The sequence below is a fragment of the Sphaerodactylus townsendi genome, linkage group LG11 (genome assembly GCF_021028975.2).
Source record: "Sphaerodactylus townsendi isolate TG3544 linkage group LG11, MPM_Stown_v2.3, whole genome shotgun sequence".
Lineage (NCBI taxonomy): Eukaryota > Metazoa > Chordata > Lepidosauria > Squamata > Sphaerodactylidae > Sphaerodactylus > Sphaerodactylus townsendi.
This window is the reverse complement of record NC_059435.1, coordinates 15,933,148-15,950,269: the sequence shown is the minus strand read 5'-3', so window position 1 is coordinate 15,950,269 and position 17,122 is coordinate 15,933,148. Positions and strand designations below refer to the sequence as shown.

Below are 17,122 nucleotides of genomic sequence, written 5' to 3'. Positions count from 1 at the left end.
GTTTGTTCATTTGGAGAAAAGAGGAATAAGCCTTTAAGAGCTGCTCATCTGTACTGTTTCAAAGCAGTCAACTGCCGAAGCTTGTGGGGGATTTATTTACTCATACGCCACGCAGGTAATTACTCTTCAACGGGCTGGCAGGGACAGCCTCTAGGATGTGGTTAAGAGACCATGAGGAGCTACAAGTGGCTTTCATTTGAGACTAGGCTGACACATGAAGTGGTCCTTTAAGGAGCTAAGCGAAGATGACATTGGACTCCCTCCATATTCTTACCTGATTGCTAAAAATATTTACACACCAACTAGCTGTAATGATTACACCCGACCCCCGTCTGCCCTGCTCAGCCACTTGACTCCCTCATCCATTTGTCATGCAATCTTTATGTTCTGGTTGAATTGCCCTGAATACCTGTTAACATCCCAGATATAAACACTCAAGAATCCATCTGCTGGGTTTCCACACACCGATTACAAATCGCTGCTAGAGCCTTGTGCTCTTTTGCTGGTGACTGTGAATATCAGGAGTTATGGTGAAAGATAATCAGAGTACATGCAGAGGACAAATACAGGACAGGGGGCTTGCAGAGTATTTCGCGTCTTTATACTGCCATGCTGATTGCATGCTTTTAAAAATCTGTAATTAAGAAAAAAATACCCTGCTTACCGATCAATAATGGCGCACATGTCGATGCTGACATTGGCAAAACTTCCTAGTTTCCCTTGCTCCACCGCGTGCAAGTCCACCAGCTGATCGTCCACGTGGATAAGCTGCATGCAACCCTGGAAGGACAGGTGCAGAACGGAATGCTCCAAGACGTTCATCTGTGTCAGGAAACCTGTTTTCAAGAATGTCGATAAAAAGCGGGACAGGGTTATAATTGACAGATTATTCAAGTCAAGCATTCTTATCTATAGCTCCTTCAAGACCACATTCTGTTAGGCCTTCCCATGCCTCCTTCCCCCACTCCCACCCCCAATTAGCTGCAATGTTTTGTTTTGTTTTAAATACGCTGTCTTCAGAGAAGGAGAAAGAGGGGAGATAATCAAATGTGGGCAATGGATTTGTTGTATGATTGACAGTCGCCGGTTTTGACTCAAGTTGCAGACGCACCAGAAATGCTGTGGTATCTTTGTTGAGGATTTCATACTGCTAATTAAAACGTGTCAGGCGAACTCTTTCATGTTGCAGCTACAGGACACAACGGGAATGCCCGCCCAGGATAAAATACTGGTTGATATAATGGAAGAACACAGATGGTTTCGGAAAATAAACAAAAAGCACGTTTGCAGACCAGAACCTTCCATGCCCTTGTATTTCTAACAGCCTTTCACAACAGTCAATAGTTCACATGGAAATAGAACATTGGCTCCAGAAACAAGAAACAAAGAGCCACATTTATTTGCTATAAGCTGGTCTGCACTTCTTGCGTTGGATCCAATCTGTACCTGATTTAATCAGATGATGACTGAGTACCATTTGATGCTCTGGTCACAATATGCCCAGAAGGTTTCTCGGGTGCATGCCAAATTGAAATTGAAAACAGCGCAACCCCCATTCATTTCAAGAAGGCTCGTGACAGAAAACTTCCTGATGGATGGTGTCCTATGCAGTTAATGGGCACTGCTTTACAAGTCGGGTTTCCAGCAGAGCAAAGTGGATCCTCCAGGGCTCTTTTAGGTCAAGAAAATGTGCATATAAAATGTGCATATTAAGAAGGCTGATGCTCCTTCTTAATGTGTCACAAAACAACCTATAAAAAACTTAATGTTCATAGGCTTTTATGTTCAGTACAACGACACAGCTATTATCAGACATCCACTGCTGCCTGACTATGGAATGGACTAGAATGACATGAAAAGTTTACAGCTGTTCAAATTTCAGGAACTATATGGTGCTGAAAATTGAAAATATATTCTTCTGTGCTTTTTGTATCACTTTGGATTTATATGTATGGTTTTGTAAATAATTCATACAGTAAAGTATGTGCGTTCTACAGGCATTTATTCAACAGGTACAGCTTGTGCTGAATCTAATAGCCTATGTCCGGTGAAGTTTTTTATAGGTCATTTTGTGACTTTTGTACTGTACACTCTTAATTTTGGATTACCTTCTTCATATGTATCATGGTCCCAGTCTGAATTGGGCCTGAACATATCTGGGAAGCATTAAATCCCCAGCACACATAGGTTTATGAATCACAAGGTAGAATCTCCAGTTCTCTCCGATCTCTTGACAGCCGTTCTCACAGGGAAAAGGGCAGCATAGGACTGTGAACTCTATGGCCTGACATTCCCATTGCATCTCTTACAGACATTAATGAACTTTTAAGGAAATGCTGTTCTATAGTCCAAACCATGTGAGACAGCAACCACAGACGCAACACATGGATGCCACCAACATTGTAAAGAGAATTTAAAAACTCTGTGAGATCCAGATGCTGATTAGGTTCACAGCATGATGGACTGAGGTGCTATTCTCCCCTTCCCCCCCCCCCACATCTTTTCATTTGCCTAAACAGCTGGGGGGGCAATTTCAGATAAAAGGGTAGAGGGCATGAGCAGGGCCATGGATATTCTCATATCTAGTTTGCTTTATGATGAGAGGAGGTAAGCAGTTTTTCAGGGAAACCCTTCTTTCCTATCTTCCCCTTGCACCAGTGATCTCCAATGTGGCACCCACCCATAATTACATGGTGCTGTCCAATGAGTTTTCTGGCACCTGCTTATTTCTTCACAAAGCATCTTTCCTCCAAAATAAAGCTCTAAATTTGGCTTAGCTTTCCTCTAACTCATGGAAGTGGACAACATTTCAGAAAAAAAACACATTGACTTCAGGTCTACAGAGAGCTCTTATTCAGAAATGCCTGCCTCTTTCACAGGAGGATGCTTGGCTTACAACCTCCCAACAAATTGTGACTGCCACTTTTACTAGGTTAACAACAACAACCTTTATTTGGCATTTAAAAATAGGTTCTAAAGTGTTGCCAGACATTTTTGAAATACAAATCAAGAGTACATTCAAAACGCAGACAGGAAGACTGTATATAGCAGTATACATTACTTAGAAAGTTCTGTCACTTGTAAAAGAAATTTTGCTACTTTTTCCAAGAGCATGACATCTGTGTTGTTTAACAGAAGCTCCACAACAGAACAGTCAGAGTCACTTTCAGATTTGTCTAGGGCCAGCCTGGGAGAGAAATTCCTAATGCCCACATATCTCGGACAGTCAAGAATAATGTAAGCAAGAGTCTCCACTTGATTTTTACAGTGTGGACAAACCCGATCCTGGAGAGGGATGGATAAGTAACGACCCTTTGTACTGGCCGATGGGAAGGTATTGGATCTGGCCCTTGTGATAATCCATCTCTGTTGGGGTTCAGTTAATAATTCAAGATATTTGGCTATGTGCCCCTGTTCCAGTATTATTCCAACAGAGAGGGGTGAGAATGATTTATTTGCTTGATCCAACAAGATATGATATTCCTGTTCTAGAAGTCTACTTTTTAAGGTTCGGAAGATCTCTCTCTAGGGTGTCAGCATACAGAGATCTTCAAAGTGAAAATAAGCTCCCTATTGAGTAATTTTTTTTTTATTTGAGAACTTGATACCATTCAGACGCAAATATATATTTAAACTAAGCACATCAGAGGTTAAAAAACATAATTTTGATCCAATACTTGAATGTATTCAGCCATGCTCTTGTTTCAAGTAGGTTCTGACCAGTTTCTAAGCATGGTACAGCATATGGTACAGAGTGTGGTAATCCGAGTATTTTATAGAGGAAACCAGATTGTATTCTTTCAACGGACTTGTTCCATGCAGTTATCCATAAGGGAACTCCATAGAGAAGTTGCTGAACTACCTTGGAGTTGAAAACCTTTAGAGCTGCTGGGACATATCCCCTTCCCCTGGTGGGAAAAAACTTTACCACTGCTGAAGCAGTGTGAATGACTGCCACTTCACGGCAGACATTTTGTGATCGGCCTCACCCCTCTGGTGGTCATTTTGTGGAAGTGTCCACCAGCCTTTCTAGAACTTCCAGGCTCAACAAATTTGTGGGCTTGTATTCTAGTGATAGATACAATATGAGAAGCTGTAAGGCTATTTAATACAATAACAATAATGCTATGTAATACAAGTGGCAATGCTATGTAATACAAAGCAATAATAGCAATAATAACAATAATGAACTGGTTCCAGTCAGGGAGGGCGGGATATAAATTTAACAAATAAATAAACCACTGCTTGTTGGTTTTTCTTTTGTTTTAGGCAGCCCTTTTTAAAGTTCCTCCTAAGTGAAGAAGTCTCCCTCTTTGGGTTGGTGTTCAGACTGGCCTCAGTCCACCTCTAAGAAAGGATGTTTTAGGTCGCAGAACCATGGTTTATTTTGTTACTGTGTTTAAAATTGAACTGTCATTTTGTCCTGTTGCTTATTTGGGGGGGCTATTGTAAACTGCCCTAAGTCACCGTGGATGATAGGAAATGCTTTAATGTTTGAATGAGTAAAACAAATTTGAGAAGTCTCACAAAACTATGCCTTCCTAGGTAGCAAGCAGATGTTGTAGGAATAATTCCACAAGAGCAGCTGTCTGGGCACAGTTGGGGTGGCAGTTAAGAAAATGCAAGGGGGACCAAAGGAAACAAAATTAAAATGACTAAATTTCTAAGGGTTGTACAGGAGTTTCCCCTTGTGTTTTGGAAATATATCAGTGTGTAACAATTTCAACCACAGGGCTCCTTGCTCTGGAAGAAATTACTTTGGAAGTTAATCCAGCACCGAAGAGACAGATACCACAGATATGCAGGTTTCTCCTTGCCTCACCTGAGCAACTAGCATCAGCCAATCAAAAGCCTTGTGTTTAGACAACTAATGAGGGGCCCAGTGAAAGCATGGCCTGCTGTCACTGTAGCAGCGGCAAGGATACCAACTGCACCAAGCCCTGGGAGTGACAAGGAGGGAGGAAAAGGTGAAGAGAGAGAGAGAGAGAGAGAGAGACGGTCGTGCTTTCTTCCAGCCTCACCCAGCACAATGGCAACCCCCAAGGACAAGGGAACGAAAAACATCCACGTCCTCACCCAAGAACGGATAATGAAAGAGGAGGAGGTAGGACTTGAAATGGCAGCGAGGTGAACAAAGTGGGGCTGCAGAGCTGCCAAGCATAGAGGAGGGGAAAAAACTTGGCTTGAGGGCTGACATTCAAATCTAAAAGGAAGAAGCAGGGGAGCCCAGTTTGTCCAAGCTCACAGACCTGCAGGCAGTTAAGAGTGCCGTGCTGTCTTGTGGCAAGGAGTTCCACAGCTCCATCAGCGTCTGAGTTGGTGACTTACCTAGAAAGCTGGAGCAGGGGTGATTTTATGGTTGCACAAGTATGGGGGTAATTTCAATTTAATTGGGCATTCTGTACTTATTATTGTGTGTTTCCTCACACTTGTAACTGTTAGTGTCCTGTGCCTCCAGGAAGTAACTAAATATAACTAATTAAAATAATGTGTCAATGGCCCCTTCCGCACACGCAAAATAATGCGTTTTCAAACCACTTTCACAACTGTTTGTAAGTGGATTTTGCTAATCCACACAGCTTCAAAGAGCACTGAAAGCAGTTTGAAAGTGCATTATTCTGCATGTGCGGAATGAGCCAATGTTAACTGGATATCCGGAACACCTCTGACATATCAGGTGATTTTTCTTTGATTTTTTTTAAAAAGGTATTGTAGTTACCTTTACCACAAATTACCATAGATGTTCCCAAGCAAGACTTTCCAGCTCTAAGTCAACATTTCCTTTAGAAGGAGTTCATTGTTAATTCAGAGTGAATGAAACACTACTGAAAAATTCAGTGAACTTTCATTTTGAGCGATTAATTTCTAACTAGGCTTGCTACGCTTCAAATCTCTTGGAATTAAAACTTATCTTCAGACAACACAGCTGAATTTCCCAGGAAAAAGTGGCTGTTTTGCTTTGCAGGGTAGACTCTAATGCGTTGTACCCTGGTAAGCTCCCTTTTCTTCCCTCCCCAAATCCTTTCTTCCTAGACTCTTCCCCCAATACCTTCAGAAATTTCCCTTCCTGGAGATGGCTACTCAATGGAGTTCCAGAAGCACAGGGCAAGGATAAAGAAGGTTCTTTTAATAGACACTAAACTTCAAAAGCCTCTGATGTTGGTTGCATCTGAAGAGACAGTTCATATAAGGAAAGGTGGTCCAAGATCCAGGGGCATACCTGCCAGAGGGTCACATGTCCCCGGGTGCCACCCATTTGATCATGTGGGGGGTGCAAAATCGTGCCCCCCCACATGATCAAGCCATGATCAAGAGCCAGGAGTCTGCATGTTCCTCTGGCAGGTATGGATGCCCCTGCTGGCAGCAGCCGGTGCCAGGTCACAGCAAGCTCCTCGAGCAAGGCAGGCGCAGCCTTTGATGGAGATGGGAGGGGCCAGCAGCTGGCATCAGGCTGTGAGTCTGCTGCAGGCCTGCCAGGTACCCCTCGACGGGCCTGTGGCAGGCTCCCAATTCAGTGCTGCCTGCTGCCCCCCTGCACCGTTAGGGGGAGGGGGTGCATGAAGGGCACACAGGAGGTGTGTGAAGGGTCCGTGGGGGTTGCCCCAGGTGCTATTTATCGCCAGTATGCCTTTGCCCAGACCCTTTAACCTTTTAAAGTTCAGCACTTGTCCCTTGAAATTGACCTACAAACAGACCCAAAGGGAAAAATCTCTGAGCACGAGGTCAATTTGCTCACTCCATAGACTCCATTAGCACTTTAATGCTTTTAAATCAGGGCTCCCTAACCTGTTGCCATAAGTGCCATGGCTCTTGCCAACACCTTTTCTGGCACCCACCAAGTGTTTTTAGAATCTGAGCAGGGCCAAATGGGGGTCTTTCCCCAGCAAGGCTTCTGATTGGCTGAGCATATTTTTAAAAGAACATTGATTTTGCAGCAGCTGCCATCATAGCACAAGGACCTTCACTGTGTAACTGAAGGTTAGCTGGGGAAACCATTTTGTAACTGGCTCCACTTCCTGTAGCGGACATTTTATGGCAGCCATTTTGTGGCTGCACCCACCAGAATTCTGAATGTGCCCTTGGGCTAAAAAGGTTGGGAACCATGGTTTTAAATACTTTTATCAAAAAGGTTTTGCTGAATACCTTTCTACGTTAACCTTTATATAACATTGTAGAATGGAAAATTATATCAAGTTCATCCTTCCTAGATGAGATTTACCAGTGGTGCACCAAATGCAGCTGATAAAAGGTATCCCAAATTATGTCTGCCATCTATGGATGTCACCGCTGAGAGAAGTTTAACAGCATATCTAATCTGGGAACCAGATTTTAAAAGGGGAACACATCCAGACAATCATTTACCAAATTTGCTGTTTGTAAACTTATCACATTTCAAAGTCAAAGAACCTTTATTGGCATAACAATATCACAGTATTATTTATTTATTTTATTTATTATTGAGTTTTGTATACTGCTATACCCCCAAACGGCTCTGGGTGGTGAACAACATAAATATAGCACATATACAATTAAAAGCCTGTTAAAATAAACACAGCGATCAATATAATAAAACAGTGTCAGCAATAAAACCCTTATTAAAAACCCTCCCAAAGGGGGGGGGAAGGGTCCCATAGATGGTAAAGGGACCCCAAACACAGGAGAATAAAGTTATATACACAGGTCCACTTAACTAGATAAAGGGAAACTAAAATAAAATACAAGAAAGGAGGGGAAAGTTCAGATCTTGCTCCTAGAGCACTGTGTCATATACGAATCCAAGTATTTGGCAACTGTGTCATTTGCATCACTACTGGGGTTGTCCACCAGAAAGGAAATCTTTTGCAAGTCAGATGGATATTTTTTTTTTGAGTAGCAGGGATGATGGCATAAAGTGGACAATAAAGTAAAATATAATCTATAAAATCTACACAATTCCCATTGCATATGCATAGCCTTTGGTGGTAAGGGGTTTTAATAAATCTCCCTGTTGATATGGCTGATGGAAGGACATTGCAACGGGCCAACATCATTGCTCTACGGAGACTGGGCACGGTTATTTGGTGTAGATATTGCTGTTTGTAAACTTATCTTAGAAACACAACCACACGAGATTGTTTGTGGTGACAGACTATGGAGATGAAACAAATTTGACAACATTCCTAGAGGAAAAAAACATGATTGGAAGCGCCTTATGGGAACTATAATAAAATTCACCCAGCTGTGTAGCCAGATTATACAGATTCTCTGTAACTTAGCATATAACCCACAATAAACTTTCAAATGGCTAATTTATTGAGTTGGATGCAGCCAGCTTTCCTGAGGGTGAAAAAGGAAGATGTTGCCCTCTTTGACCAAGCTGAGAATGAATCTCTTATTGTATTGCTAACTGGAATCCACGCAGGATCTGCAGGTACAACAGCTATAATGTGAGTATGGCCTTGGCAGTGAGGTGGGGGATCCAAAAGATTTTATTAACAGGTTCCTACATGGTGGGTGGGATTCAAGAGCGCTGTGGCATAATGGCGCCAATGGGGCTGGGGCGGGGAGGGCATGGCCAAGGAGTGTGACCCGGGCATTTGTCCAAAGGGTGGGAGCATTCCTGGGCCCAGGGCTGTGGCAAGGATGCAGCTGCTGCGCCAGTCCTTGGGGCCGGGGAGAAATGAATGCGCTGCGCCCAGGCGCCCAGGCCTGCCCGCACACCAGTGCACCGCCTCCTGCTGGGCGCTGCTTTAAGTTCGTCGCGTGCTACTGCATACAGGGAGGAGGAGGGGCGTAACTAAGGCAAAAATCACGTGGCAAAATCACCAATTAGTAACCCCCTCTCGGCACACACAAATAATTAGTAATCTACTCGCGGGAACCTGTGAGAACCTGCTGGATCCCACCTCTGTATGACGGGTTAATTTAAGAAAACTAAAGGAAAAGCCTGGCTGGATCCAACCCACCCTAAATAATCTAGCCACTATGTAGAAGGCCTCTTTGTGTTGTATGCATTTATATTCTCCTATTAGAACCAGGGCACAAGCTTGACCTTTCATTCTGAACTAATTGCCTTTTCTTGCATTTTCAGATGATAGAGAAAGTTGCAGATTTTACTAAAATGATTCGGAGGTAAGAAAATTTCGGAATCCTGTTTTCCTAACCATGTAAGATAATGACTAAAAAGTACCATTTCAGAGTTGGAAACAATAAAGCAGAAAACCCACCAGGCAGCAAAGCTCTTGGTAACCAGCTGAAAATGCAGATAGGAGGGGAAAAATGCAAAATGATAAATTACAAGACCTTCCAAAATCAAGTGCACGTCTTGATTTGTCATATTGACTTGTCATATTTTGTGCTCAGCTCGAAAGCGATGTCAGCACTCAGCTGTGACACACTGATAAGAGCCACCCGTCTGTAATGAACAGCAAGCCATAATCTGCAAGATTGCTATTATTGCTGACTTCATAATGATTAGTCATATACTAAGACATCATGTTGTGTATTGAGTACAGCTACCTTCATCCGCTCATCAAGAGAAGATGTCTCAGAGAGAAACCCTTCCCCAAAAAGGATAACATCAGTATTCACTAGTATATCAGTGGTTGTCAGATTCCCTGTTCAGACAATAAATCACTTGATTGGTTCAAGGCTTTTACTGAAGAATGTCAGGAACATAGAAGGAGAGTTCTGGCAAAAACCACGACAAACTCTTGATAATATGAGTGCAAGATCCCCACCCCCACATGAGAAGCAAACAGTTCACATTGGGCCTTTCCCCACTTACCTTAAGCCCCGCGCTACTCTCCTAAAGTAGCGCGGGGTCCCGGGGCACTCCCCCCGGCAGGGGCGGCGACAGCGCAGCTTCCCCGACGCTACCTCTCTCACGCCCTCTCAGCGAGCGGTATCCCTGGCGCTCTTGTAAATGGCGCCTTTTGATGGGGACGCCTGGGCGTGCGCCAGGGATGCCGCGTGCTGAGAGCAGCGTGCGGCATAGGGGGGATCCTCGAGAGTGGGGAAACGCCCATTGTCTGGTCTGGAGTCTCGTCTCAGCCGCAAAACTCCAAGGCCACAGCTAGAAGTGATAAAACAGCACCTGCAAAAGCAAAATCGAATCCCCCACCCCAACAGCCCCATCATGACAGTGGTCCTTTCTGCAAAGCAGAAATAAAACATCCTGCAGATGTTTTAGAAAGATCCGTTTTGGCTTTTTGTGTTCCCATTCCACGAAGAACACAAGCATTGGCAGCCAAAACTGATCTTTTTATCCACCTGATGGCCGACGGAGCTCTGGTCAATTTCAGAGTTGCACCCACCATTTTGTGTACTGCTGCAGAGATTCCCCTGCCTCTGCCATTTGGTGAAGGTTTTCTCCACTTGTCGCTCACCCTCGTGCGGTTTCTGTGTAAAAGTAGACGAATAAGTTTTGTTTTGCCTAGCGATCCTGCGCACGTGTTGTTTTTTCTTTTTTTTATTTTCAGGGGGATGTCTGTGAAGCTACAACAACACGATATGCACATAGTGCAGCTTCTCTAATCGTGACGTTGTAGCTTCCCAGACATTCCACTGAGAAAAAAAGAAAGAAACATGCATTGGATCGGTAGGCAAAACAAACTTTATTCATCTATTTTTTACATGAGAATCATGAAAATCATGAGAACTGGGCACACAACTGAGACCGCCAAATGTATGCCTGTTAGGCTTGCATGTCTGAGTCTGGGGTGGGAAGCGGGAACCTCTACGCAGGGCTTGGGGATCTCCTGGAATTACATCTGATGGCCAGATGTTAGAGTTCAGTTCCCCTGGAAAAAATGGCTGCTTTGTAGGTGGATTCTCCTGAGACCCTTGACCCAGATTCTACCCCCCAAATTTCAGGAACTTCCCAATTCAGAGGTGACACCTCTTGACAGGGAATCATGCATAAGCCACATTATTTCTAGAATTTGAAATAAAAATATAACATTGCTTTTAGTAATAAGTTGGGAGATGCCTGCGTCCAAAGACAGAGCTACAGCAGTTTGCTGTGCAAGAGCAGGCAATCACCCTGGTCAAAGGGCGTTTCCCCACTCACCAGGATCCCCCCTATGCTGCTTGCTGCTCTCAGCGCGCGGCATCCCTGGTGCACGCCCGGGCATCCCCACGTCATCAAAAGGCGCCGTTTTCTCCAGTGCCAGGGATGCTGCGCGCTGAGGGGGCGCGACAGCAGCAGTGTCGGGGCGGCTGCGCTGTTGCCGCCCCTGTCGTGGGGGACCCCACGCTACTTGAGGAGAGTAGCGCGGGGCTTAAGGTAAGTGGGGAAAGGCCCAAAAGCAACAAAAAGAATTGATTTGTGCCACAGAAAACGCCACTGTTGATATTGTATGAAGCAGATCCCACCCGGCCTCTTTTCCTGCAGATGGGAGCGTGGTCGAGCAGCAGGCCTGGAGTTGGCAAAAATGGAGGACATCAGTTTTGCAAAGATCAAGCAGAGGCAGCAGGCAGAAATTAAAGAAGAGCTTTACCATGCTGATAAACAGCTGACAATGGTGAGGTCCCCCCCCCTTCCTCCATTAACAGGCAGGCAGATTGGGGGGAAATCTTCTCCTCTGGAAATGCGATTATAATAATCCCCCCTTTTGATGAACTTTGTCTCATGTGCTGATGGAAGGACAGTTGCTCTTCCCAGATTCCCCCCATCCCATATTTTCTGCACCTTGACTGCCATAAATATTGCTAGCCATGTACACAAAAGGGATGGCATTATTCATGGTGCAGGGACTTAGACAGCAGGAATGCTTTGCTTTGCATTTGTAAACTCTACCATGGAGTGGCATTTTATGAATGCTGTCCATTAAGATCATAGAGCATAGGTGTCAAATTCGCGGCCCTCCAGATGTTATGGACTACAGTTCCCATAATCCCCTGCCAGCACTATGCTAGCAGGGGATTATGGGAACTATGGGTCTTGTATCTGGAAGAGCTGCAAATTACCCTATCATAGAAGGATAGAGGGAACACAGCCCATCCCTGATGATCTTCCCAGCTGAACCATCTACCTATTACTATGATTCTATCTCATTTCCCCTTTAAAGGAGTTCAGGGTTGGATGCACCGAAATATACAGCAAAGGCTAACATTGTGTATATATCATAGCTACCAACATAATCACGATTTGCATTTTGTCTCTCATTTTGCGGACTGCATCTGCCAAAACCCACTCTAGAAGATGAGATGCTTATTTATGCAGAGTAGCTGTTTAATTCCTTGGTTTGTGGGTCATTATGGGCATCCATAGTTACCAACTGCAATAGAGGAGGTGAAGAAATGGCTTTTTCCACCTGAGGTTTGAACTGAACATTTTAACCCTTTTTTTCCTCAGGGGAGGAGGAATGGGGAAGTCAGTTCAATTGCTTCCCAGCCTGACTTCAGCCACCTATTTAGAACTAGATTTAGGAACTAGATTAGCCTGTGCACTCCAGCACACGCCAGTTGGATGACCTTGGGTGAGCCACAGTTCTTCTGAGCTCTCTCAGCCCCACCTACCTCACAGGGTGTTTGTTGTGGGGGAGGAAGGGAAAGGAGATTGTAAGTCCAATTAGTCTCCTTACGGGAGAGAAAGGGGGGTATAAATCCAAACTCCTCCTCCTCCTAATAGAAATACCAAGAGATCATGGTGGCCCAAGCTCCCTCCCCATTTTTTCAAGCAGGGATCAAAGAGTTGGAGGTTCCAAAATGCCAGAAAAAGACTCAGGAAGAAAACTCCTGGAGACTCCAGGAAAAGTCTGGTCAGTGGGTGGAGAAAGGGAAAGAATACATTTCCCAGGAGCAAGGAGGAAGCTCTCTTCTGGCTGGGTCTCTCAGGGAGACAAAACTCTCACCTGAAGTCTGGAGGAGGAAGTTGGGGAATCCTTTCAGATAATGAAAACTCTGTAGAGATCTAGAACATCATAAGCCCAAGAGCTTGTCCTATATTCTAACATCTGACAGGACATGTGTAGAAAGAGGAACTGCATTTCTCTCATTTCTTTTGGATCCCTTGCTGAGTCTGGTGCTGTGCTAAAAGTATGCTTGTAAACATTTTCTTTTTAGTCAAGTCAAGTCAACCTTTATTGGCATATCAGCATAAAAAACAGATTTAAAAAGAATGTATCCATATATAACATAATAGATCTTGCGAATTGGCTGCATTACCTCAAAAGTTTTACTCTACATTTGTAGATACTTCTCAACAGTGAGACATAGAAATTGGGCTGTTGTCTGGATTATATTATCAACATCATTGTTCAAGTATAAGATTTTTTTTGTTGGCCCTTCCTCCCCCACAACAAACACCCTATGAGGTGGGTGGGGTTGAGAGTCACTGTATTGGACATACTAGTTTAAAAAGGGAGAGCCAGGAGGGGAAAAGACTTGGCTTAATTAGGCTACTGGATTTACTCTTCATGTGGAGGAGTACTCCAGGCAGTAAACTGTCTCTGTGGTACCCAGGCGTAGGGTGGGGGACACACCGAGGCAAAGCCTCAGAGTTTGGAAGGGAAGCTGAGGGGTTGTGAACCCCGCCCCCAAGTGGCCAGTTCCTACTACAGACAGGTTAACCAAGGGGGAGAGAGAGAGAGAGAGAGAAGCCCTTCTTTACAAATCTCCTCAAACGTTTGTAAAACATTTTCAATCCCTTCCCTTTTGTTCGCACCCCCCCCCCCCTTGAAACAATTCCTGGCTTCTACTTGCTGTTTTTCCCTGTCTGTGTGTGTGGACAAATTGATGCTTCTATGCTTCATAGTCTTGTGTTGCAGTCCCCTGAGTCTATAGTCAATGCTGTGTAAATTAAGCCCCCTCAAATCTCCAAAAATGCTCTGAAAGAACAGGGCAAGGGGCTTCTGGAGGCAAGAAGTGGCTTAAAGGAACAGTACACAAATGAAGCCTTCAAAAAAGTTTCAACCAAAAATAATTGCTAGAGAAGAGGATGCATTTAAAATGTTTTGAGACTGCAAATAAAGCATTTTGGGGAGTAAAACAATGCAGAACTTCTCAGAGGAAATGTTTTGTTTTCTGCCCCAAAACATTTTAAAGTGTCTGTGTGGAAAAGGTCAGAGAAGCCCCTGTAGGGAACCCCTCAGAGAGGGAAGGGGTGGAATATTGCCTGCCGGTCCGAGCAGGCCTGTTCTGCTACAGATACGAGGGCTGGGGTGACAGTATTGGAAAATGGATCCTGAGTAATCAGGGGGATCTAAAAGCAGCAGGGAAGGGTGAACCACTCATGCCCTTTTTGTGTTTATCAGGTTCGACGAGAAGCCTTGCGTCATCTCCTCAGGACTGAGCATCTGCAATACCAGCTGGAATTGAACCACCTGGGCAAGTCGTTCTACGTAGAGCGGCTGTGACTGCTCGCCTCAGACATGCCCAGGGATCCCAACCATGGTAAAAGGAAGGGCAAGTGCTCTTAGCTTGCACTCACTGCCTAGGGAAACTGTCCTCTCACTAGGTGGTGAAAGTACACACCACTGAGAAAGATTAAAGACTTCTATTTTGCTTAAGTGGACATCACAGTCTGGTTATTCACACAGTTAAATGAAATGATAGGGCAGCAGTGGCATACTGGGCCTAAATAGAGCCCGGGCACATGACTGCCTCCCCATTCCCCTCCCCCGGCTCCCCAGTTATGGGAGCCAAAAGAGGAGCCAGGGGAGGGCAGGGCTCGGGGGAAGCTCAGACATATGCCACGGCAGCAGGCTGGCTCCTCTGCCAGCCTGTGCCATGGCATCCACAGTGCCCGCCTGGCCCATCCTCCTGGCTTCCCTGCAGGCCAGTGTCTGTCCTCCTCAGGAAAAGTATGAAAAGTATGCAGCCTTCTTACACAATCAGAAATTCCCTATTGGCTAAAATGGAACCAAGGCACAGCTCCATTGAGCATGGCTCCATTGAGCAGAGAATCTGGGCAAATTTCTTGGGGTGCTTGTCAAGGACGCATTGTGTTAATGAGAGGACAGTTTGAGTGGGAGAAAGCAGGGACACATTTTTAAAGTTACTGGCACCAAAATTTCAGGGTCTAATCTGAAGACTGTCCTGATGATACCACCTGAGTTTGGTGAGGTTTGATGGGGGGGGGGGCAAAGTTATGGAACCCCATCTCCTGTTAGCTCCCATTGGAAACAATGGGGGATGGGGGACCCACTTTGAGGGTCCATAACTTTGCCCCCTCCCAAACCAAATATCACCAAATTTGGGTGACATCGTCTTTTAAAATGCACCCCCTGCAGACCGAAATGTGAAAAAACCCACAAAAAAATAAGACTGACCCGAATGTATTCGGATGTCCGAATCTGGTATTCGGGCTTATTCGGGCATGCAGATACTTTTGTGACTGAATAAGCCCGAATGCGAATTTTACCAAATATTTAAGGTATTGACCAAGCCTAGCTGCCACACTTTGGTGTGCCATTTCAGTTGCTAAGCCTTTGAGTTTGCTAGGTAGCCCAAACTCTGGCACTTTTTAACCATGATTGTACAGCATAAAAGCTTCGGTTAACTTGGGGCTATGCTCAAAGGAAGGGCTTCTTTTAAAGTAAGATATTTTATGCACCTGGGATTTGCAGGGTGTAAAACAATAGCAATGTCTGGCCTTGTTAGGCAGGTGCGCCTAACGGCAAGGAGATCAGCTCTCGCCTATTAGATACAGGGCTGCTGTAGAAAAATCCCAGTATGTTTCATTCTTTCTTGAGGGGGACTGTAGGATAATAATGTGATTCTTACACTGTCAAATAGAATAACGTCCATGTGCTTGCAAAAAACTAAAACCGAAATTAAAATAGCTGGCTATGTAAAATAATGCATATTACTTATCATGCACAGATCTACTGATAGGACTGCCTCATCTTAAAATCCACACATAACCTTACAACAATTTCTTACTCATAGGGAGAAGGTAGCAGAATCGCACATACACATACATAAACAGAATTCATCTAATATGATAAAATATATTTTCTATCAGATATTTTTTGGAGTTGTCTCTATACATTATGTTAAATTTGACTTTAAATCTCACACAAGCAGGGGGAGGGATCCAGCTTTGTGTCAATTCAAATGTTTGAAACTTATCAAAACTTAGGCTGATGTCCCTGTTCATCTTTTAGATTTCAAATCAAATAGTCATATTCCCACTTTCCATTTATTTTAGTGCTTGATTAAAGAGTCTAGCAATAATCTCTGTGACAATCTGATTATTTTTTTCCTCTCTGCCTCATGTCTGTTCATTCAGCAGGGATGCCTACCCCAAGGCAAGTCTCTCAGAAGAGCATCTTGCGCCTGAAAAAGGTTTCTTCTGTTGGAGGAAATTGCTTTCACCAGTGGAGCAGATATGTAGGATCCAACACAAATAAAATAAGAACGTGATTTCCCAGTTCTCAGTACTGCATTAAAATGTGAGCACTGATTGCTTTTCTCCTGCAGATAAGTAATGATTAAGCATTGAATATTTTTAAACTACCCAGAAGATGAAAATGCTAAGTGTTATGATTACTGCCATTGTTATGGTACCAGTGATCAGAATTAGTGGTCTACAAGGAGTCTGGAGAAATGCATTCTATTCCAGTGGTTCCCAGCCTGGGGTAGTGTACCCCTAGGGGTACGTGCCTGAGTATTTGAGGACATGTGAAAAAAATTACATAATGCGTTTGCTAATATGGGGGTACAATTTTAAGGAAATGGATTGCCAAGGGGCATGCGAGTGAAAAAAAAGGTTGGGAACCACTGTTCTGTTCCATCATTCTTTGTGAAATTGTGTGGGAAAAGAATATTAGTCACAGCAGGATTTATAATCTGGGACATGAAGTGTAGTTGCCAAATACAGATTTATCAAAGTATTGAAGCAACACAAAATCTTCTGCAAGGTGAATTCACTATTACCAAAGCCATTTTCTTTTCCAAAGCAAGGTCAGTGGCACAGGTTCATTCTGTTACTGGGCTGAACCTGTATTTATGAAGGAATCTCAGAAATCAGGAAACACATATTCTGTGTTAAATGTTTGAGGCATGGTTCAGGTGGGTCAACCATAATGAAAGTGTGGTAGGTTGCTCAAAAGTTAGCAATCCAAGCAAGCACCTATATGGCTAATGGTACTGTTATACCAATATCTCTAATATTCAATAAACACTTTAAAAACTA

At 44.0% G+C, this 17,122-nt stretch overlaps 2 protein-coding genes across 3 annotated transcripts in view; one reads left to right on the top strand and one right to left on the bottom strand.

The window, feature by feature from the left end:
* Positions 1-17,122, bottom strand: part of CNTNAP2 (contactin associated protein 2) — a 1,428,778-nt gene that overhangs the window by 480,534 nt on the left and 931,122 nt on the right. Inside the window, exon 9 of the mRNA XM_048510449.1 lies at positions 665-836. Within this exon, the coding sequence (XP_048366406.1) occupies positions 665-836 (172 nt within the window). The remainder of the gene's footprint in view (positions 1-664; positions 837-17,122) is intronic.
* CFAP141 (cilia and flagella associated protein 141) lies at positions 4,963-16,997 on the top strand. 2 transcript variants are annotated; one of them, XM_048510363.1, is made up of 5 exons: positions 4,963-5,104; positions 9,071-9,111; positions 11,375-11,504; positions 14,238-14,376; positions 16,220-16,997. In XM_048510363.1, exons 1-4 carry the CDS (start codon positions 5,030-5,032, stop codon positions 14,337-14,339), a joined length of 348 nt encoding a protein of 115 aa, XP_048366320.1. In that variant the 5' UTR covers positions 4,963-5,029; the 3' UTR covers positions 14,340-14,376; positions 16,220-16,997. The 2 variants fall into 2 exon arrangements, with proteins under 2 accessions (XP_048366320.1, XP_048366319.1); XM_048510362.1 differs by having other exon boundaries at positions 16,217-16,997.

Excerpts from the sequence above, each read along its gene's own strand:
- CFAP141 (XM_048510363.1), top strand. The coding sequence starts at position 5,030 with ATGGCAACCCCCAAGGACAAGGGAACGAAAAACATCCACGTCCTCACC. Across the intron at positions 9,112-11,374 it reads TTTACTAAAATGATTCGGAG|ATGGGAGCGTGGTCGAGCAG; the intron begins GTAAGAAAATTT and ends CTTTTCCTGCAG. Across the intron at positions 11,505-14,237 it reads CTGATAAACAGCTGACAATG|GTTCGACGAGAAGCCTTGCG; the intron begins GTGAGGTCCCCC and ends TGTGTTTATCAG.